This window comes from Galeopterus variegatus, unplaced genomic scaffold (assembly GCF_000696425.1).
Source record: "Galeopterus variegatus unplaced genomic scaffold, G_variegatus-3.0.2 Scaffold160, whole genome shotgun sequence".
Classification (NCBI taxonomy): Eukaryota; Metazoa; Chordata; class Mammalia; order Dermoptera; family Cynocephalidae; genus Galeopterus; species Galeopterus variegatus.
The window spans coordinates 848027-872356 of record NW_007726271.1 but is presented as its reverse complement, the minus strand read 5'-3'; the positions used below and the strand labels follow the sequence as shown (position 1 = coordinate 872356).

The 24330-nt window shown below is 35.8% G+C and overlaps 1 protein-coding gene across 2 annotated transcripts in view; it reads right to left on the bottom strand.

The window, feature by feature from the left end:
• The window catches only part of ACSL3 (acyl-CoA synthetase long-chain family member 3), a 47620-nt gene that overhangs the window by 5297 nt on the left and 17993 nt on the right, over positions 1 to 24330 (bottom strand). The window contains exons 2-12 of one of the 2 annotated variants that reach the window (XM_008593643.1): positions 22081 to 22498; positions 15492 to 15669; positions 13850 to 13959; positions 13139 to 13277; positions 9814 to 9964; positions 8267 to 8390; positions 7824 to 7895; positions 6347 to 6486; positions 4589 to 4761; positions 1786 to 1860; positions 126 to 317 (exon numbers count right to left, since the gene is read on the bottom strand). In XM_008593643.1, the coding sequence (XP_008591865.1) occupies positions 126 to 317; positions 1786 to 1860; positions 4589 to 4761; positions 6347 to 6486; positions 7824 to 7895; positions 8267 to 8390; positions 9814 to 9964; positions 13139 to 13277; positions 13850 to 13959; positions 15492 to 15669; positions 22081 to 22458 (1732 nt within the window). In that variant the 5' untranslated portion in view covers positions 22459 to 22498. Of the gene's footprint in view, positions 1 to 125; positions 318 to 1785; positions 1861 to 4524; positions 4762 to 6346; positions 6487 to 7823; positions 7896 to 8266; positions 8391 to 9813; positions 9965 to 13138; positions 13278 to 13849; positions 13960 to 15491; positions 15670 to 22080; positions 22499 to 24330 lie in introns of both variants that reach the window. The other variant, XM_008593646.1, reaches the window with a different exon arrangement.

Sequence of the window (24330 nt, the reverse complement as noted above, 5' to 3'; positions counted from 1 at the left end):
ACTATACCAACATTAAATAAAGATATATTCTTACATTATTAAACAGGATCTCTAAATACACAGTACCTCTAACATAAAACTATTTAAGAAAACAGTCACTTTCAAAACCACATTAGATGGCTCACCAATAATCTTTAAACAACCATCAGGGTCAAACTCTCCAATATCTCCAGTACAAAGCCACCTCTGTCCGTTTTCATCTTCAAAGAAATCAGTATTTGTTTTTGTTTCATTTTTATAGTATCCCATCGTCACATTTTGGCCACCAATAAGAATTTCACCCCTGGGGTGTGGTTTATCAGTATTAAAGTATCCACCTAATAAACACAGAATAATTTTGAACTAATTCAATATATCTATCCCTATATGCAACACAGGAAAATTTGAAACTATTAGTTTCTAAATAGAAACATTTTATTATTTTAATCCAATTATAGCTTCTCAAAGGAAACAAGGAAGACATTATGAATGAACAGTTTATCAATATAAAGCTAGGTGCAAAATTTTATCTATCCCTATATGCAACACAGGAAAATTTGAAACTATTAGTTTCTAAATAGAAACATTTCATTATTTTAATCCAATTATAGCTTCTCAAAGGAAACAAGGAAGACATTATGAATGAACAGTTTATCAATATAAAGCTAGGTGCAAAATTTCAGTTGCTTAACCATAAGCATTTTTGCTTTTAAGCTACTGTTCCAAGAAAAAAGTTATACTTTAAAATCGAACATCCTACATCTACTGTATAAAATAATTACAAACACTACAGAGGTAGTAAATTGCATAAATATTCTGCAGAGTTAAATATCACACTAATAAACTGATAAAAGTATTAAGTCATACATCTACTGTATAAAATAATTACAAACACTACAGAGGTAGTAAATTGCATAAATATTCTGTAGAGTTAAATATCACACTAATAAACTGATAAAAGTATTAAGTCGAGGATTTAATAACAGAACAAGTCACTATATAAAATCAAATTACTGGACTGGCCAGTTGGCTCTATAGGTTAGAGTGTGGTGCTAGTAACACCAAGGTCCAAGGTTTGATCCCTATACTGGCCGGCCAACAATTAAAAATAAATAAATTAAATAAATAATAAAATTACCATATATCTAGGAAGTTTATTCTTATTGTTTCAGAATGACTCCAAGCTCAAATTTATTAGACATTTTCACCAATTCTGCTAAAGATAGCTAAAAAATGACATCCAAGCCTTAGAATCTTTTCCTTTACTTTGGACTGAGAAAAGATACATCCCAATAAATCATAGATAATTTGTACATTTTAATAAGATCAAATAAATTTTTAAAGAAGTGATTAATACTTTAAATGGCATAAGCAATAGAACTTCTATAGAATTATAGTGAAAATTTCATTCTGACATTCCTCGGTTGAGTCCTCAAAGTAAAGAGAAAAGGGAAAAACGTAAAAATCCTCAGTTTCACAGAATAAATTTTATTATTTTGCTTCTACAAAACAAGTTATAATCACTCCTAATTTATTGACATTATTCATTTAGCAAATTTCAAGTTTTTGCCATCATTCTTACTTGCATTTACATAATAAAGTAATCAGAATTATAATAGCTTCTATTTTGCTTAAGAATCAACTTTGAAACAAGCAAAATAAATGCACTCATTATAAAGGACAAAAATGAGCATTGGTGGATGTTTTATATTTTAAAATAAGATAAGGAAGGAAATGAAGAACAATTATAATTTTAAAGTTTAATATTATAAAAATTAATGCTCTGTAGTTAAAACAGGTTATTACCTTCCTCCCAGTTCTTTAATTTGATTTCACAGCAAACTAATGGTGCTCCCACTCTGCCAGTATTGTAGTCCCACACTAGGATGCAAATGGGGGGAAAAAGTTTTTGAGAACAGTAGTTAATAACCTGCTTCATTATTCTACATTACTAAAAATGATTTGTCCCAAAGATTAGATATCCCCAGAGAACCCTTAAAAGCAACAATTGGAAACTGATGAACCACAGGCCATGTGGCCTACACCGGTGTGTTGTTTGGCCCACACTGGTATTTTTTTTAAACTTTAATTAGTTATTGCCATTTTTTTTAAAAAAATCAAGATTTTTACATATAAGTGCAGAATCTCCAGCAATGACAAGTCCACATTTCAGACACAGCAACAACTGACAGCCTCTGTTTGATAGAGCAGGCCCGCTCCAGTTCCCCCAGAATCCTTCTCCAACACATTTTCTTACATCAGGGCCCACCTTTGCTCATTTAAGTAGCTGCCCAGTTCATGACTTTGTTGTCCCTATCTTAAAGGATGTTGAGGCACAATGCTCTACACCCATTCCATTTTCTTTTTAGGCCTCACAGCTTTGCAGTACATATAACCTCTCCATTCTTCTCTCATGTATCACTCTTTCACAGTGAGACCTCCACAGTCTCCCTCACATCAGCTTATGTTATCACACCCTATTTAAAATTCATACAATAATAGCTCAGAGCCAGGCTGGAGATTAAGACTGCTAGCTTTCAAGGATCTGGGAAAATAACCTCCCACTATCATGAATTACGACTGCATTATGTTTCCTCTTCAAAGATCATTCAAATATAAGAAATGAAAGGCTAATATTTAACACTTTAAAGACCTTTATTTACAAAAGAAACTGTTACCGATTAATTACATGTCCAATTTTAATCTTAAAAATTTAAGAAATTAAAGATCCTCAGAAGAAAAAAATATATTTGTATTTAAAATTCCTTCTTTATTTCTTCCAAAACAAGATTTTGAAGTAGCTTCCTAAAAATCTTTAAAATATAGAGAACATAACTGAAAAACGGTGAAATAAAGAATGAGATATGGGCCGGCCCGGTGGCGCACTGGAGAGTGCGCAGATGTTGACTTCTTTACAATCTCCTCTGATTCCTTCTGCTCAACTCTTAAAGCAGTACTTTGTTTTGTCTCCTTATTAAATAGGCTCCTTGAAAGCCAGCGCTTTGCACATTTATCTCAATTTCCTCAAGAACTTAGCAAAATGATAATCATTTAATAAGAGTTTGCCAAATTGAATTAAATCTGCTTAATTTGATTATTGCTTTTATTGAATGTAAACTCACTGAAGACAGGACTGTGTTTTGTTAGCGTTTATATTCCTAGCATACAGGACAGTAAGCATTCAGTATACGTCTGAATCAATGAATGGGTATTTGATGTAACTGTAATACAGTCGAGTCACAGAACAATCCTGTTTACCTGACTCAGCTATACATTCAGAAGACAGAAAATTTTTAACATCTCTGATTTTGCCTGTCCTTTGACTCATATAGCCATGCCCTATGATGAGGATAACGATTCAGTGCCCTTTTGAATCTGCTATTCCCCCAGTCTTTTTTCATTGACAGCAGCCCAGGGCCCCCAAATCAGGCTGCACCAAGTGTGAGTCTAGTATTTGAAAGAACAGTACTTTTTTTTTGGTATAATGTGACCACTAAGTGCAGCCAGCTTACTTTTCCTACATTCATCTGAAGAAATAAATATCTATTCCATTGCTGGGGGAAAAACTAGCTATGTTGTACCTGTTGAAAGATGGTAATATTCCGTACTTCATGGGCATTTCAAGGGACTTTCGAGTATAATTTCTACTGTATGCTATTTTGCCTTGCCTGCTGACTGGCTGTAACTCTTCTATAGTGAAAATAGCACTGCCCTTAAAAGACCCGTTTAAATTGGGGCTTTGCGGCACACCATTTGTTTGACCATTCTAAATCTCAGTTTTGTAGTCTGACATGGTGAAAATACCTACCTCACAGTGTTGTTGTTATGATTTTAAAGTGATAATTGTGAGAATGATTTGCAAATTGTTTTACCTGTCCCTCAGTGACACTGCACTTGCTTATAATTGCCTCATTTTCTTCATTCTTGTATTTTATTCAACATTACTTCTATTTTAATAGAACTTCTTATTTCCTTTATGCTGCTTTGTTTTGTAAAGGCAATAAGGAAATATTGTTTACATTTTTTTTTCCTTTTTGTCTTTTTTTGTGACCGGCAACGGATCGCAACCCTCAGTGTTGCGCCTGTACCGGACCGGGACCGGCAACGGGATCACAACCCTCGGTGTTGCGACCGCACCTCGCTCAGCCAGTGAGCCGCTGGTCTGTATGTGGGATCCGAACCCTCGGCGGGAGTGCCACTGCGCTCCCAAGCGGCGCACTGTAGCAGTGCGCCACCGGGCCAGCCCCAAAAACATTCATTTTTCAACACAAAAAGAAATTTAATAACTGATGTGAAAAAATAAAATGTATACAAAACAGCCATTGCTTGAAACTAAAGATTCTTTTCGAGAATGCTGAGTGGTTTTTAATATTACATATCATAGTTTAATATGAAAAACTCCTCTAGATGAATTATTGACTATGATGCACCTAATACATTCTAAATCTTGTTATCAATAATCATAGTACCTGGAATTTACCATTATTCTGCTACACAAAATCTTAACTACTGTTCTCCTTTGTATTTGCAGAAAACAGCCCATACCAAAAAAATGCTGGAGTTGTATCCCTGCCTCTGATGGACACTCCATTTCATGGACAACACCAACCTTCTGTAATGGTCCCAGCCCCAGCAGATTCTGTGAGTCCATATCCCTGACCAACAGGACAGCAAAAACAGATATTCATGAATCGCTGCGTGGTTGCAGAAAGTGGAGCACCGCCACACAATAGAAGACGAATATTTCCACCTAGCAAGCTTCGAACTTTCCGAAAAACAAAGCTATAAAAAAATTAATCAGAAAATCACAGAATTTTAAAACTAAATCATTTAGACTAATCTCATCTTGATACTTGAGATTTTGAGGTTAAATGACTTATCCAAGGTCACACAGCCAATGCAGAAGATTCCCTTGACCCATTACTTAAATCTTAATTTTTAGTACTTTAACAAGGTAAAGAATATATAATTTCATTTCAAAAACTTTTCAAGTAATATGTGAATTTAAAATTGTCAGGTTTAATTTTGTATAGCAATGGAAACCCTTACTTATGGCCAGAGCAATAATTTTATATCATTAATTATAAATAATATATCATTGTATAATATACATTTTTATATTAACACTAAACAATCTTATTGTACATTTATAAAATTTATTAAAAGAAAATTAATTTTTGCTTTAACTTCATTGGAAATGTGCACATATTTGTATACAGCAATCTAGACATTTTTAAAATTTAATTAGTTCAAGTTTTAAATTGTTTATGGATAAAAAAAATTGTAAATTATCTGAGAAATTTAAAAAAAAAAATTCAAACTTCTAAATGATATGTTTCTCAAACCGCACTGATAGAATGAGGGGGTGCCACAGCCTCACCTCTGCGCCTCCTCCCTCCGCCTCCTCCTCTCTATTTCCTTCTCCTTTCCCCTCTCCCTCCCAGCTGCTCCGCAGCAACATCATCATAGAATGTAAAAAAATTAGTATTAATACATAAACTTAAAAAAAATAATAAAAATAAACAAATCTGAGATAAACATAAGAAAAAAAAATAAAAAATATTGCTTTCTACACCTTCATCAAAAAAGGGAGAGGGTTCTTTAATACATAAACTTAAAAAAAATAATAAAAATAAACAAATCTGAGATAAACATAAGAAAAAAAATAAAAAATATTGCTTTCTACACCTTCATCAAAAAAGGGAGAGGGTTCTTTAAAAAAAAAAAAGAACTTTGAAAAATGTGAAGACTAAATGGCAACCATTTAAAAAATATAGTATTAACGGACTTTCCAAAACAGATTATATATCTCACTAAAAAAAAAGGCTGCGAAAAAAACTGTAAAGTTCTAAATAATATGAAGCACCTAAAAACTATATTAATACTTGTATTCCCATAAAAAATAATTTAAATGTCATACTTTCATTTTCTAACTTCTAAACTTTTTTTATAATAAAATCATAAATCTACTTTATCAATGCTACAAAGATAAAAGGTCTGGGATAAAACTGGTCATTTAACATTTTAAACATAATACATTTAATCATATTTAGCTGCCATTTATATTTATATTACAACAAATTTACAAGCAAATAAAAACTATTTCTCAAAATAATTAAAATCACCTAAGTGCCCACAGAAAATACTGTATAAGCACACTCTTAAATACAGCAAAATCTAAGTGAAAAAATGTTTTAAATGATATTGTAGTTTTTTTTAATAGCTCACATTCCTACACAAGATGGATTTTTAAACAATCCTTTTGACTTTTTAAAATAAATTTCTTATAATTATCTCAACTGAGCTATTAAATGTCAACTAAATGATTAAATTATCAAGGGGGGGCGGGAGGAGAACCTTTACTTACCTGTCACATAGTGGGGTACTACGTCCTTTTGAAATCTGTTCCATTTTGTAATTATAGGCCAGAATAAACAAATTGCGTTGAAAACTACTCATTTCATTCACTTTAATCATGACATTTTTGTATATCCGATCCATGATTTCCTAGATGTATGAGTTAATATAGTCAATAATGTTATCAACTGCCTTACATATTCAAATCTTAACATAAAATTAATATGTTTACCAATATTAAGTACAAGATGCATTCTGTCAGGATCAAACTTTTAAAATAGAGACACAATTAATTTAAAGATGAGGTTTCTGCAAAAACAATTTTTAATAGCAGAAATATATCTAGATATTCATTATGAGTAGCAAGTAAAAATAGAAATAAAAGCCTGAGGATAGGAATGTACCATTATTGATTCTTGGAATTGCTCTGTTATTCTGAATTAAAAACTAAACACAAAATAAATAAACAACTATCCAAAATAGTTTTAAAAGATCTCCTAACTTCATCTTATAACCATATGGTGTACCACATTCTTTCTTCACAAAAGGACCATGGCATTTTTTTCAGGTTTTTTTTGGGGGGGGTTGTTTGTCATTTAATGCTGCATCCAGGAAATTTTCCTTGTCTGCATTGCATTTTGCTTGCTAGGTCCATTACTATAAAGTATACTTTAATGAGTGAAAATAAATTTTCCGCTACAATTTTAAATTATAGGTAATTTTTAAGTGAATTAAAAATTTAAAGTAGGATACTACTTAGGAAACTATAATTATACATAAATAAACTCCAAAACTACTAATCATTTATATTTGACTTTGGAATAACTATGTAATTATGCTTGATGTAAGCACTCGAGTATCTGACAATAATTCCCAATACTTTCAAACAAAATCAGAAAGCCACATAAAGCCCACAGTAGGAGAAGCCAGAAAAAAAAAATCATTGCAAAATCATACCATAAGATAACATTTCTGTTATCTTATTCCCAGACCCCCACTCCATCCTGTATTAAATTAGGATGCTCAGTGTATATCACATAGTTCAAAGCTGCACTAGCTTCTGTCACTTTTTTTGGTGTCTAGGCCAGACTCCCTGAGGACTCAGGATGTAGCTATACAATCTGCTTAGAAGAAAGTAATCTCAAACCCTCCCCTCCTATCTTCTTCTGAGTTTTAGGTTTCTACTAATCGGTAAACAGATATCATGAAAATGATTTTAACAAGAAGCTATTTATGGGAAAAAGCTGATAATATATGAAGATAAAACGAAGTTGAGTGTTTAGTAAATAATAAGAAAAAAATAATGCTAAAGCAAGACTGAATAAATCCAGTAGAACTTAAGGCAATATGAATAACCAGTAAGGAAACAATAAGGAATAAATCTTTCATAAACTACCTTGTCAACAATATCCTTTCCACTAGCATTAATGTTCTGTAGCACACAATACTTCTTTAGTACTCAATACTAAGGAATGGTCAATTCTTACCGGAACAGCTGCCATCAGTGTTGGTTTCAACATGGATGTATCCCCTTTGCTTCCTTTTTTTATTTTTGAAGACTATAAAACAGAGAGAAAAAATGATCTATGTTAAGTGATTTTTATTTTTTTTTTGTCCTTTTTGAGACCGGCTGCACTGCGCTCAGCCAGTGAGTGCTGTGAGCGCACCAGTCATCCCTATATAGGATACGAACCCGCACGGGAGCGCTGCTGCGCTCCCAGCGCCGCACTCTCCCGAGTGCGCCACGGGCTCGGCCCAAGTGATCTTTATTTTAAAAATTCATAGATCAAAAAGCATATTATAATTCTTAAAAGGCAAGAGCTTATTTTAAAATGATGAACCGTCATCCTTAGAATATACTGTCAGAAAATAGTGTTTTAAAAATAATTATGATTTTTTTAGTATTTCAAGTAACAGACATTTAATTTACCTGATCTGCTAAAGTCTGTGGTGAAGAGTAGCCAATTCGGCATCCATGAGAAAGACAAACAAGCTCAGCACTTAATTCTAGAACATGGGCCAAAGGCAAATACCCAATGTACACATCTTCCTCTCTAAAAGAAGAGAGAAATAAGAAGCAAAAGTGAGGTGCAAAGGCACATGGACATCAATATGCTGGTGGAGTATGTATGTGAGGGAGAGACAAGACAGACACTGGTGAAGAGAACAATAGCTCAACCTAAAATTGAGGAGGTAGACAACTCTCAGGAAGCAGTTCTGTTTCCAGTCCTACTTGAAGACACTCACTCATTATGAGTGCTGCAGAAGTAAAGGCAGAAGAAATAACTTTGAGGGGGGGGGAATTAAAGGTTCATTTGAAGGACACAAGAAACCATTCAAGTAGGAAATGGTCTTTGGAGCTAGTGGGCTGTCAACCAGAAGACACAACTGTCTGCCAGAAATTTTACATAAGGGATTCCTGTTCTTGGAGTTGGGTCAAATAATAAATTATATCTTAATACATAAGAAAATATGTATGTATATGCGTGTATATATTTCAAAAACTACCCACACCCCCAAAATATGGAAGGCAACTGAGGCAAACCTACAAGGAAACTATATTTCAGAAAAACTCAAATGTTGGGCCGGCCCGGTGGTGCACTGCTACAGTGCGCCGCTTGGGAAGCGCAGCGGCGCTCCCGCCGAGGGTTCGGATCCCACATACAGACCGGCCGCTCACTGGCTGAGCGAGGTGCGGGGGCAACACCGAGGGTTGCGATCCCGTTGCCGGTCCCGGTCCAGTACGGGTGCGACACTGAGGGTTGCGAACCGTTGCCGGTCACAAAAAAAGAGACAAAAAGGAAAAAAAAAAAACAAAAAACTCAAATGTTTTTCTGAAATATATGCATACGTAAGAGAAATTCCTCTCTCCATCCCCAAATTCAATCTCACAGTAGCCGCATGTGTAATTTCTGTGCATAAAGGCATCAAAAATATCCAACCGCTGCACCAGATCAGTCAACAGAATACTGATAACATCTCTGGGACTGTCTCCTTTACAGTTCCTCAAACCTCCACCTGGTTTCTTCCATCAGTCTTTTTCCCACTCCACTATACCTTCCCCTGCTACCACTGGAGTTTATCTTAAAAAGAAAAATCAAAGACTATGAATACAGAAGATCAATAAATATTTACTGGATAGATTAAGTTATCTGTTCACCTGAATTGTATTTAGATATAAAAATAACTATAGAGGCAGCAATACCAACTGATTAAAATAATATAAATTAAGGGGCTTATAACTATGACAGCTAAAGTCTGAACTCTTCAAAAAGTAAGTATCTATAAACTATATTTTAAACATCACAACTATAACTATTTTGCAATTAATTTTGATGTCCCTTTTTTAAAGGAAATACCTATTACAAACAGACTTTGAAGGAGTAAATTAAACATACACCACTAAAATGACCCAAATGTTTATGTTATAACTGATATAAATACTGAACTACTCAATGTTATTTTACTATAACATACCCCAGTCCCGGAATCCTTTCTGCCATCCCAGTTATACCAGCAATAATGTTACTGTGTGAGATCATAACTCCCTTTGGAAGTCCTGTTGATCCACTTGTATACATGATTACTGCAATATCTGAGGGCAACGGTTTGCTATGAGGCTGGTTTTCTGTATTGGAGAAAAAACAAACACACACTTCTGAGAAATTCAGCCATATCACCACGTTTTTAATAATCATTTATTCATTAACAAAATTCAACAAAAATTAATTATACTCACACAGAGGTGAACAAAACAGATCAAGTCCCTGCACGTAAGGGACATTCATTCTATTGGGACAAACAGATAATAACAGCTATGAAGAAAAATAAAGCAAAATAAGGTGAGAAAATGATAGTAGATGCTATTTAGATGGAAAAGTCAGAGAAAGCCTCTCTGTAGAGTTATTTTAGTGAAGACCTGAATAAAATGAGGAAGGGAGCCATGAAGACTCTCGAATTGAGAAAAGGGTTCCAAGTAGAAGAAAATGAGCAAGTGCAAAAACCCTAAGGTAGGAACATGCTTGGCATATGTAAAGACTAGCAAGGAGTGCGGCTGGAATGGAGTGAGCGAGAGCAAGATTTACAGGAAACAATGGTGAAGTGGCATCTAGGGCCACACATAGAACCTTAAAGGCCATGCTAAAGACTTTGGACTTCACTCTGAGATGGAAAGCAATGTTGTTTTGAACAGGAACATGTCATCATCTGTGACAAGGATCACTTTGGTTGCTGTGTGGCTACCTAACTTCAGAATGGTAAGAAAGGAATGAGGGAGACAAAAGGCTATCCCAGTAATTCAACTAAGAAATAAGGGTGACTTGGACTAGGGTACCTAGATATTTGCAAAAAGAAGTTCTCTGCTTCACCGTGGTGAAGTTATCTAGGTCAAACTGAGAGTCCTGGATTAAAAGACAATGTCACCTATGTGCAATCACAGACCACAAGCCAACATGCTGTAGAGGTGGCACAGCAGAAAGACACAGAGAAATGGGTCATGGATGACACTGCTCATCTGCCTGCATTAATCTCAGAACTACCCTACACGCGGACTTCTAAGTGAAGTGTGAAAACATTCTTTAAACATATTCCCAAGAAAATATTCTTTCTCTCCTACCCATCCAGATACATTTATTGAAAACTGTTTTCATTCAAGTCTATTTCTGAATCTGCCATTCATTCCTTCAAGCCACATCACCATTCTCCACCACCACCACTTTTTGGAAACTGTCCTCTCTAAAATGACATTGGCTATGTCTGATGGACCGTTTGCAATCCCCGTGTCATCTGACCTCTCCATGCACCTGGTCCTGCTGATGACTCACTGAGATCTCCCTTCTCTTGGCGTCCATGAACCACACACTATTTGTTTTCTTCTTTCTGCTCTGACTAGTCCTCAGTAGCCTTTGGGGCCACCATTCTCTGTGGGTGACATCATCTTTTCTCACAGCTATAATTAATATCCAACTGCTTCCCGGTTCCAAATCTCCAAACTTAACTCCAAGAGTACTAGACCTGTATTTGACATTGCCCACTGGAAATCTACATTTGAATGTCTCACCAGCACCTAAAATTCAACATGCCCCAAATTAACATCAGTATAACCTGGTCCCTGAGCTGAGCAAATACTTATATCTAATTAATCACTAAATTTCCAACTACAGAGGAAATAGTTGCAGCATCCCAGCAGCATCTGTAAAACTAGTATACTCTCCAACATTGTCTGACACTTATTTGAGAATAGGCATTTCTACAATCACCATGCCTAGGAGTGCTAGTTGGAGGATAAAGTTGCCCCATTTGGAAAGAGTAGAACTGGAGCAGAAAGAGTAGAACTGGAGCACAGAGTAAAAGAAGGGTTCTAAGTTTAGCCTTTCTGTTAATACTTATAGGTAATTCACATAGGATAAGTTTGGAGGCATTATTTATAAAACTATAAACCATCCAAAACTACCAGGGAAAAATTAAAAAAAACAGGAAAACTGGATAATGTACAAGAAAATGTATTTTAAATTAATTTCACATAAATACTACTACTTTTAGAACAATTATAAATTGTATTTTTCTGTGGAGGGTACTAACAATAATAAAGCACATGTATTTCAGAGGGCCTTAACCTTTAGCCTAGTAGGGCCACAGCCCTAAGATTAGAAGGACCACAGTCCTTAGATTAGGCTGTAGCTTAGTAGGATTTTTATCTTAGTAGGACAACAGTTCTTAGCTGTTAGAAGGGCTAAAGCCCTTTAGTTTAGGCTGTAGCATAGAAGGACTACAGTCCTTAGTTTTAGCAAGGCCAAAGCCTTGTAGTTTGAGGAATAACCTAACCTTTTAGTATTGCACATAAGAAATGCTAAGCCTGGGAAAAAACAGAAAACATTCACAGGACTAAAAAGTCTCTGGTGTGGATATGAAAACTGTAACACAGCAAAAGTGCTTGGTCTAAGGGCAGATGCCCTTCGAGGCCAAAGCCTTGTAGTTTGAGGAATAACCTAACCTTTTAGTATTGCACATAAGAAATGCCAAGCCTGGGAAAAAACAGAAAACTTTCACAGGACTAAAAAGTCTCTGGTGTGGATATGAAAACTGTAACACAGCAAAAGTGCTTGGTCTAAGGGCAGATGCCCTTGGTGCAGCTAAACCTAATGATGGGAAAAGTACTATGTTAAAAGCTTCAAGGCTACTCTGCCAATTAGCATTGGTTCCACATTTCACCTTCAACTGCTTCTCTAAGTTTCCTAGGGAACTAAGTGTTGCCATAATGATTACCTCATTGGTTCTTTTGTTTGTCACATACCTTAGTTTTATGACTCCTTTGATGGCAAATTGCTTAAACTATTTTTAAGTTGCACTTGCTTTAATGAAAATTGTTATGTAGTCAGTTTGTTTATGTTTTTACTATGGTTGATTAACCATGTGTGTTCTTTTCTGTAACTTTCTTGGCTGGACAATAAAAATCGAGAGAAAACCTAGTCTGGGGTTATTTTTCCCAAGGAATGCTTCTCTCTTGAAGAAGCCGTCTCCTGGAATTAACCCATTCTGAGCCTCTCACTGCTCTGGAGAAATGGGCTCTGAGTAATCCTTTGTGTCTTCATCTCCATCACCCTGGGGGAGAGGTGACATTTTTCCTTAAATCTTTCTTTAAAGGCAAGATGAAAATATACCTAGAGAGACCTACTTCCCCAAGTGATGGTCTAGAAACCTGATTATGTCACTTGATATAACTTCAGGAAGAAATCTTTGGAATAATTCTGGAAAGCATGGTCAGTGGAGAGCACATACAAGAAATTAGGAAAATGCAACATACCTACACTGGCCTTTGCTCCCAGAGCCTGCACTGCAGCCATGGTATGCACAATGACGCCCTTGGGGAATTCAGACCAGGTTGGTGGCTTCCCATCAACAGTGATGATGTGCCGCAGGCGTGGGACCAAAGAAACTATATCCTGGAAAAACACAAATATTCATCATGTTCTTCATTATTCATTCAGAACATAAGATTACCATATTCAGTGAATTGTTAAAGTAATATGTTGCCCAGAACAGCCCAGATATTTGTTTTCACAGGGAGTTGTCTAGAGATTAAAGAAACTTCTTTTTCATGTAATTCCATAAAAAGTTTTCTTTTTTAACTTTTAAAAAATTCTGAAACCTCATACTCAATGCTTCAGAAACTAAAGGAATTACTAGTTTAAAATATGACCCTTTAAAATTACAAATTTATTAAAAGTAGACTAGAAAATAGATGAACACAATAAAAGAAAAAGTAGTTGTAATTCCTTCAATTTAGACATAGGCATGTTAACAATTTGTAACTCTGGACTACTTATATGTAAATTATATATGAAATACACTTTTTAATTTCTGAAGGAAAGGAATAAAGTCTGATATTCCTAAAAGCTTACAAAGATATTAAGAACTTAAAAGATAATAAAAGAACTAATAAGTATCAATAATAGGGCTCGTGACACAAAAATTCTACAGTATCAAACAGTTATAAAGTAACTGCAGTCCTTACCTTCAACTTTGTATGCAGAAGTTCTTTACTAGTAATGATGTTGGTCACCTCTGTTTCATTTAATCCATGAACAATTGCTGGACCTCCTAGAGTGGCATATAATGTAACAACTACAAGGAAAAGAAGAGCAAGTAAAGCACTGGAACATTTCATGAACTAAAAAATGTACATAAAAACTCTGAAAGTGGACATGAATCATAAGGGAGCATTCTGAACCCTAACTTGTTAAATTCATAGTCTATGAGAAACAATGTTGTGTTTTTAAAAACTATTTTAACATACTAATTAGCATTATACCTACTCACCCTCTCCTAATTTCCCCCAAATTTCCAGAACTTTAAGATGAAGGTATTTTAAATGTTATTTTGTTTCACCTACAGATGTTACTCTAGGACTATTACAATGGGAAGAAAATATAACTGATTTCGAAAATTTCAAAATGTTAACTATTGACTATTTGGTACTAAAATGTGAAAAAGAAAATATACCAGTAAGATGACAGATTTAAGGTACTATGTGTCAAGATAACAGCATGAATAAGTGGCAGTATTGTTTATTCTAAAGCAGAAAAATCTAAAAAAAAAAAAAAAATTCCTAGAAATGTTGACATTGCATGTTAATAATAATAATAATGTGGATTTTTATTTACTTTCTACCTATCTTTAAAAAGTTGGACATAAAATGACTTTGAAAATGACAATAATTCTTTTAAAGCTTCTCAAGAGAAACATAATGTAAATAAACCCAAACCTGTGAAAACAAAGACGGTATGCTGTTTAAAAGAAAAAGTAGAAACATTTACAGTAAGAAATCTAGTAAAAGTATATTTACTGTTTCATGTGAAAGATGAGATAACATCCACAGTCACCATCACATTTTGGCATGAAGACTCTGGACTAAGCTTCCAGGAGTATCTCATAGACTGAATCATCATGATTACCATTCAAATAATTACAACATTAAAATTCTCTATCATTTGGGCTGGCCCGGTGGCGCACTGGATAGTGCGCCGCTTGGGAAGCGCGGTGGCGCTCCCGCCCGAGGGTTCGGATCCCACATACAGACCGGTTCCCGCTCACTGGCTGAGCGAGGCGTGGGAGCAACACCGAGGGTTGCGATCCCGTTGCCGGTCCCCGGTCCGGTACAGGGGCATCACTGAGGGTTGCGATCCGTTGCCGGACACGGAAAAAGACAAAAGACAAAAAAAAAAATTCTCTATCATTTAACCTAGCACCTTGAAATTCAATAGGTTTGAGTATGAACATGTCAACTCTTTAAAGGTCAACTGTTGCTGGTAGAAGTAACATAATAAAATGACAATAACTTCAACAGAAGATTCCTAAGAGATGTTACCACAGCAAAGACTCTAGTTCTGCAGACCTAGAAAGTACCCTATAAATAGGTTCAAGTATCCTAGCTGTAATGACTGGTACAATTTGTTCCACGACTGGATGGCTCCTTTTCCAAAATTGAGCAAAAATTCCAAGTTGCAACAAAGAGTTCTCTACTAATTGGATGCAAAGTAAAAACTAACATCAGAATTTTAATCTCCTAAGAGTGAATAATAAATAATAAAAGGTTAGTATCATCTCTCCAACAAAAACTAAGTCCACTCTTCTAGAAGATAAGAAAGCCTACGTACGCTGAAAATTATACATAAAACACGCCTGTGCAGCAATCATCCACTCAGCCCTGGTCTCACAGAAGATGGCAATATTGGTCTTTGGTCTCTGACCCAACATCTGTAAGCCATTTCCAAAATTAAAGGCGCGAACAAAGACATCTTCAAAGGAGAGCCAATTATAGTGTCCAAGAATAACCTGATAAAAAAATACAAATAGCTTTTAATATAACCAAAATTAATTAACAGAAACGAGAATATGACCCAAATCTCATAACAAACCAGAAACTACTTTTTTTTAATAAAAAGCTAGAAATTGAGTTTTAAGTGAAAAATCTATCTTAAAAATTAGCTATTTTGTGATATTCTCTATGACAATTCAAACCTAATGCTAAATCTTTAACTATAACTAGTTTTGGCTTCATTTTTGATTTTCAAAAATATTCAGTTTGATGGGATCTTAACAGTCAAATTCCCAGCCAAATGACCATATACTAATAATTCACTTACAGATTTCATTTACTTCAATTATTTCGGTGTTAATTTAAAATTTATCCTACTACCAAGTACTACTGATGCCAAAATTTTACTTGCCCTCTACTTATGAATTCCTGGATTTCAGTATCAGATAGTACAATATGATCCATAAACAGAAACTGACCCTACCCAAGTTAACAGAAATATTTACGGCTGTTCAATTGCAATTGCTGTATCTAATTCTGGATAAGCAAAGTAAACAAGTCTCTATTTACGCAACCAGGTTTATGTTATTCAAAGTCCCTTTTGTTTAAGCCTTACATGCTGTCACCCCCAAGTTTACACATTTTATTCATGTTTATCAGAAGTGCAGGCAACATCAAGTTTGTGTTCCTAATAACCCCCTTTTAAAGCTGCTTAACATATTTTTGTCTTTAGGGATTTTCTTCAATTTAGATGAGAACATAAATCCCTTATTACATATAGATTGTATAAAGCTCTTCTCTCTACAAAAATATACAGGTAACTCTCAAATACGGCTGTCTCTCAAACATCTTAAAACCATCAGACCATACTAACTTTTAAAATGCAAATATTTAAGAGATTTTTAGAAATAAGAGATTGAATGAAGATAAAAATTTGAAAAAGATAAATGCTGCCCTCTAGTGTCCTATTCAACGATGGATTTAAGAGATAAATTTTTATTTTGATGAATAAGGCAACTGTATTTATATGATACTTATTTAACTTTAGTGGTCCCAAACTCTCACCTTGCTCTGCACCCCCATGAAATGCTCAGCATGGGGAGCTCCAGAGACTCAAAAGGAGCTGTGTGGGGGTGAGAAGACAAGAATTTGGCCAAAACATGCAGGAACTGGATTAAAAATATTAAGAATTTTGCATTCTGAAGATAAGAATGAGCTACCTTCTATATTCCAGAATCTAAACGATAGGTTTTATAAATTTCAAAGAATATTTGTGTTTTGGAAAGGCATTAGGTATATAATTCAAGTATATAAACTTATGTGATCACACTACCATGTGACAAAGAAATCAAATCATGAGTTTAATTCAAGAGGTTTCCTCACCTACAAAAAACAAAATATAAACCAAAATCTGAATTTCATTACTTTAATTATTTAAACCACTGAATATTCTAGTAATTATCTTTCTCATAAAAATTGCATTTAGAAGAACTGTCTACCTCATAATTTAATATTATCTAATTTGTGCTGGAGCTCAATTTCTAACTTTGTCACTTTGCTTAACCCAACCCAAAATTAACTCATTTATTTCTTCCTTGCCTATGCTGTTGAACACTGCTGCAGAAAAACACCCATAAATCCAGGACCGTAAATCTCACCACCCTGCAATCCTATTATACTTTCCTGGTATATTCATTCTCTCATCCTCTGAAATAGCTTTGAAACCTCCTTTCTACTCAAATATCCTCCACCCTCCCTTCTCCAATTCCCTTCTCCAATTTGTCCTGTCTCATACAAAAAACCCTTTAAGCACTAGGACTTTTTTTACTTTCACTATTTGGAATTTAAATATTTCAAAATTATACACTTCCCTGTCTTCTTCAACAAAGTATACCTGGCTTCATTTAACCTTTCTCTCTGCAAATGAAAACCATCATGAACAAATTATTGTGAGGGAGACAAAAAGGGTGAAAATATTCAAGAGATCTGGATGGCTGTAATAACCATGAGATGAGGACAACAACAATGATGATGATGATGATGGTGAGCGCAGCTAATCCTTACTAGAGCTTACTATGTGCTAAATAAGTTGCAAGTATTAATTCATTAAACTCTCACAATAACTCTAAGAGACTGTTAATATTATTATCCCTATTTTACAGATGAGAATACTGAGGCATGGAGATAACTTACTCAAAAATCACACAACTAATAAGTGATAGGCTAGGCTATGAACCCAGGCCAACTCATTCCAGGACCAAAGCACAATTCTTTAACTGCACCATAAAAAGCAGCCAGGATCTTATTAAACAGGTGAGTAAGGTGGCCTGATTAACAACTGTAAAAGATCATTTTAACTGCTCTGTGTGAGTGGATTATAGCAGGAAGCAAGAGTGGAAGCAGAAAGACCTGTAAAAAAGGGATGCAGGTGGGGGGTGGCTGTAAGGGAAATAAATCAGACTCCTGGTTTTTAGCTTGAGCAGTGTGGTACATGGTAGTGCCATTAATAAACAGGATAACAGGTAGAGGAACAAACTGGGATGGAAAAACCAAGAGCAGAGTAATATAATAATCAAACCTCAAATCCTGGCCAACAGAACAAACGTTACTTTTCATATAAATCATGATGTAAATATCCTAGTAAGTCAGAAAATAAGTATCATACACACATGCAATCAGGGTAAAAAATGTGACTGTGAAGTAAGAAATAACATAAAAGTAGACATAAGAAAGAGAAGAAAGCTAGATCAACTTACAAGGACAGAAATAAGTATTTCTATTATCTTTTTGGATAAATTTGGAAGGAATCGCATAGTGAAATCTTCTCTAAGCACTATGATTCCATAATTTCTTTTATTCTCTTCTCTCTAATGTGCGTAAAGAAAAAAAACTAAAAGTGTTTCTGATAGCTCACAAAATATTTAAACCAGCCTTGTGGTGTTTCTGATAGCTCACAAAATATTTAAACCAGCCTTGTACTCTTTTCTATTTGTTATTTTTATTCTTTGCAACTTTGTTCCATTTCAGCTACCCAAGCGTAAAGAAAAAAAACTAAAAGTGTTTCTGATAGCTCACAAAATATTTAAACCAGCCTTGTGCTCTTTTCTATTTGTTATTTTTATTCTTTGCAACTTTGTTCCATTTCAGCTACCCATATATTTTTAAGTTGTTCTGAAATCCAGTCATTTCACCGTTCTTCATTGAAGACAACATTAGTGCAATGCATTTGCTGCTGGGAAGGCTGGGATTAGGTGTTATTGACACATATGCCAGGCCTTAACTCTGCTCCAGTTTTACAAAACCGTATGAAATTTAAAAAGATGAGACAGTAGGTCCAGAAAAAGCTTGCCAAACCAAAAGAACACAGCAGCCTCTACTGGGTGCTCTTTGTTTCTCTGTCTGTGCACCCCAGGCAACCCCATCTTGGTGAAGCTGGTAGCCACTCTATCTTGAGTAGAATTAGAGCAGAATCATCACCACTGCCTTTCCTTCCCCTTAACACCACTTGGGAGCTCAAAACAGACTATTAGATAAAATGGAAAGAAAGCTTCAAAGCTCATTAATTTGAAATAAGGTTTGTGTATCTTTGCCTTCAACCCCATCAGATACATTCTGAAGTTAATCCCCAAAAGTCTGCTTCCCAAAACAGGTAAAAACTTTTAGATATTACTTCATCATTAGCTTTCTTTTCCAACTGAAAATTATCTTCATATACAAAACTATTTAATGAAGATTTACTTCATTAAAAATGTCTTCTGACCTCCCTCCTGGGTTCCACAGTTAGTAGGCACTAAGGGCAGAAAACCCCCTTTTCAATATTCAATCATGGCAAATGCTACTACTACAGCAATACAATAGGTGTAATAAGAAACCAAGAGGAAAAAATAAAAAGATGAAGAGCCTAGTTTGTTTAATATGCAACTGATACCCACTCTCCAGTTTGCAGATCACTGCTACAGTCGCAACACAAGACCAACAGAAACTGAAGTCTTGGGCCGGCCCGGTGGCGCACTGGATGGTGCGCCGCTTGGGAAGCGCGGCGGCGCTCCCGCCCGAGGGTTCGGATCCCACATACAGACCGGTTCCTGCTCACTGGCTGAGCGAGGCGTGGGAGCAACACCGAGGGTTGCGATCCCGTTGCCGGTCCCCGGTCCAGTACGGGGGCAACACTGAGGGTTGCGATCCGTTGCCGGACACGGAAAAAAGACAAAAGACAAAAAAAAAAAAAAAAAAAAAAAAAAGAAACTGAAGTCTTAACTAACCAGAGGTATTGCACACTTACTTCTTTAGTAAGGCCAACAGAAAATACTTGCTTCATTTGTTATACACAAAACCTAAAATTAATGCTACTTTCTGAAAGAACCTAAATTCAGAAAAGAAAAATATAACAAGTTTCCATGTCAGAGAGTATCTGTACATATGTACACACACACCCCACACACACCCCAGATCTCTTAGAGACAGACTCAAGAATCATATACCATAAAAAGCAGCAACTAAACATGACAAAAGCAAACTTCACGATGACAAAATATTTTGTAAATTATAATCTCTAGGCCAGAGAAAAGTAATCCAACTACGTGGCTTTAATTTCTAGAAACGTGCTATTAATTGAAGCTAGATCTTAAGTAAAAAAAAAAAAAATTCACTTTTTTTCTAAGTCAACAAAAGAAATAAGAATATGCATTAAAAAGTAGGGTGATCATATAACTTTATTCAAAGTAGGACACTTCTGAGACTGAAAGGGGGCACTATTAATAACAGAACAACAGGTAAAAATCAGGACTGTTCTAGGCAAAACAAGATATAAGGTCACTCTATTTAAAGGTGAGAAAATTTACAGATTCTGTTGTCGAATTAAAATGTTTTTAGTTTCTAGGAATTACTGACATCAACTTGTTTGCTAACCCCTTTATGTTTAGAGGAAATGATGTATGGAATTTGTATGGTAAGTGTTAAAATTAATGGACCATTAAAGAGATTAAGCAACATCTCCCTGGCCCTCCAGTAAGAGGAGGAGCTCTGAGTTTTTCATTCCATAGCTGTGATCCAAGATCTGACAGTTCCCTCATGACTAATATAAGAAAAGGTAGCTGGGGGTCAGGATGTAGCTGGAATTGGATGAGGAAAACAGCTTTGCCTATGAAGGTATTATACCTATAACCTAACCAAATTATCAACCAACTACAGATCACTGTACTGCCTCTAAAAAAATACTGTATCTTCAATTTTTACCTAACAGAACTTCAAGAATTGCTTAAAAGAAAGTCATGCATCCAAGTTCATAAATAGCATGTTCATGTCATTTCTATACTTACTATCCTTTACAATGCTATACTAGTCCATGATGTAAGCCTCTGTACTCACTAATATAACTATCCCCATTGAATTCCCAAGATAATAGTAACATAAAAATAAAAGCTATAGCATTTACATTAGGTGCCACAAACTGTTCTAAGCACATTACACGTGTGTGCGTGTGTATGTCTTGTGATGATTAACTGAGCATATGCATGTCTGTCCATACACACACACACCTGAGAGCTGTGATTAGTTAAGAGGTATGAGTTCTGGAGCCAGAAGAAGGCCTGTGTTCTGGTCCCAGCTTCACCACTTGCTAGCTGCAGTATCCTTGGAAAAGATACCTAACCTATCTACACCTCAATGCTATCATTTGCAAAGCAGAGATAATACTAACTCATAACATTACTGTAAATCTTAAATAAGGTGATATATGTAAAGATCTTAAAACAGCGTGACTCATAAGAAATACATGTCAGCAACAATCATTATTTCCATATCAGAGATAAAGAAACTGAGGTAAACTTGTTAAACAATTTTTCCAAGGTCACAAAGCCAGTGTCAAAGCCAAGATTCAAACCTATGGTCTGGGTCTGGAGTCCACTCTTATCTACTATGTTACAACCGCCTCTAAGAACATCTTGTCTTCTGTTTCAAATCAACAATGACAGATTCCTCTATGTTTGTGAAGATTTTTTTTTTAAACCATACAACTACCACAACCAAAGAACTAAGACAGTAAGCATCCACCGCGACCCGTGTTAAAATCAGAAATAAGTCACACCCCCAAACCTGGAGCCATATCAAGCACCCAGGTTCTTCTGGAAACCAGGGAATATGATTTCATACCCCAAACTGCCCTAGACGTTCTATTCCAAGCCCTGGTAGACATCCAGTTTCAGAAGAGTTCTAGACCAGTCCTCAATGTCTTTCTGAAAATTCAGAACTAAATCAGTGCTGGTGAGTACAGAAAGAGATTAGAACACAGTCTAGTTCCTTTCCTATACTGTTTTTCCTGCAACATCTGCAAATTCCAATAGAATTAAGATGAGCTTTGCCCCTTGCCAACCTTTTCTAAGAGTACATTTTATTCAGAGGGAAATCAATGGCAATGAAAATCACCTTACCTTCTTAAAAATTTTTCCATTTGGTTGTACTTCATCTTCCTCATTTAAAATTTCACGTGTTCCCAAGAGTCTTTTGTCCTTAAATTTGTTTTTTGCATACATAAAAATTTTATCTAGTGTATCACATCCAGGATATAATACTGAAGCCAAACCATCCAAACTATTAACAGATCTGTATGCAGACTCAGGTTTTGAATTTACAGGCTTTGCTTTAATTTGGTTTGACTTTTCTTGTCTTGAATCAGACAAAAAATAAAATGGAATGTATGTTAAAATAGTATAGAGTGATATTATAAAATGTATGAAATATAAAAGAATGGGGTTGATGGTCTGTTTTAGCTTCATGGTTGATGGTTTTGAAGATATGTGGTTATTCATAAGTGCTCAAAAAGTAGAATTAACAGATTTCAGCAAGAATCTAGAAAAAAAAAGAAAGACATTAGTCAAAATCATTTTAAAATAACTTTAGAGAAAAAATCTTCATATTAGATAGGCAAATGAAGATTCTTCTTCCAATCAACTAGTAATATACTGGCCCCCTGCAATGTCCTGACATTTCTAAGAGACCCATTTGTACCTCTATTAATAATGGAATTATATAGAAAGTTTCCACATCATATTGTAAACAGGTGGCCTTTCTACTAACCCCAACTATCCATAAACATATTCCAGCAGTAAGGAGGAAGCAAGCCAGAAGAGAAAAAGAAAAAGAGGAGACCAAAAATTTACCCATTTCCTGTTCTTAGCATCTCAATACATTAGAGGTGGCAAGTACTTTGCATAAATGCCACATTCTCCTCTCTCATTGCCCTAGCAGCCATTGTCAAATAATCATTTCATTCTTTCCCAGTGAGCCCCATTCTCACTCTAGGCAGCAACTAGCGATTAGAGTTGGCAAACACATAAAATTCCATTTTCCAAATGGTAGTAGATTTTTTTGTTTGTTTGTTTTGACCGGTAAGGGGATCGTAACCCCTGCCTCGGTGTTGTCTGCACCAAGCTCAGCCAGTGAGCGCACCGGCCATCCCTATATAGGATCCGAACCCGCAGCCTCAGCGCTATCAGTGCCACACTCTACAGAGTGAGCCACGGGGCCAGCCCAGTAGATATTTTTCAATTTAGACAGGTTAAATTGTGAAGAATACAGTAAACTTCGGTTTGGTCTGTACTTAGCATTTATCAGTTTACTGAAAATTCACTGTGTTAGATAATGTTCTAAGTACTGGGAATATAACAGTGAGCAAAACAGCCTAAGTCCCTGCTCTATGGAACCTATACATTCATGGGGAGAGGTAGACACGCAAATACATATGTATGTACGTATGAATGCATGGATGCCAGGTGGTGATAAATGCAATGAGTTAAAATAAACCCAGGTAAAGGAAATACAAAAGTGACTGGGGCTAAACTGGAGCAGTGCTCTATTATATGAGTAGTCAAGGAGAGCCTCTCTGTCAAGGGATATCTGGACAGAGGCTCATACAGAAGAAAGAGAGTACGTGTCACGTGCCTACCTGGGAGAAGAGCACTCCAGGCAGAGAAAAGAGTCATTGTGTGGTAGGTGAGTAATAATAATAATTCCTAAAGAAACAAAACTGAAACAAACTACTAACTAGTTACCCTGCCCAGGTCCAAATCCAGTGCTATGATGTCTGCCCAGAAGGGGCAGGTGGCCAGCATTTTTCATTTCCTAACCCCTAGCTTCATGTTGCTGAAATTCTATTCTAGGCAAGTGTGGCAAAGAGAGCAGAAGAGTGCCTTCTTTCATCCAGTCCCCACTCAAAGGGCAGAAGCTCTACTCCAGGCACAGCAGGCCAATAATACTGGGCACAGATTATCCTTGCCTCAGCTCTTGTAAGGCAGAGGTTCCATGCAGGCAGAGAAGATCCAAACCAAGAAGACCAATGGCCCAACCATGGCCTAACACACCACTCACAGAGCAGAGATGTAACTCGAAGAAAATCAAGCCACTCTCCCTGCCCTCAGCTCCAGAGCAATGGCACAGGGGTTCTGCACAGGCCAGAGAAGCAGCAATTTCTAAGACTGACTTTATTTGGAACAGGGAATGGAGAAGTTCTCACTAATGGCACTGTCAAAAACTATGAAGACTTTGGTGAGAAGTAATTAATGTAAGACTGGTAGCTCCCTGATAGCAACAAGTGAAAGAGTATACCAGCTGGCTGGTTAGCTCAGCTGGTTAGAGCACAGCCTCGTAACGCTAAGATCAAGGGTTTGGATCTCCATACTGGC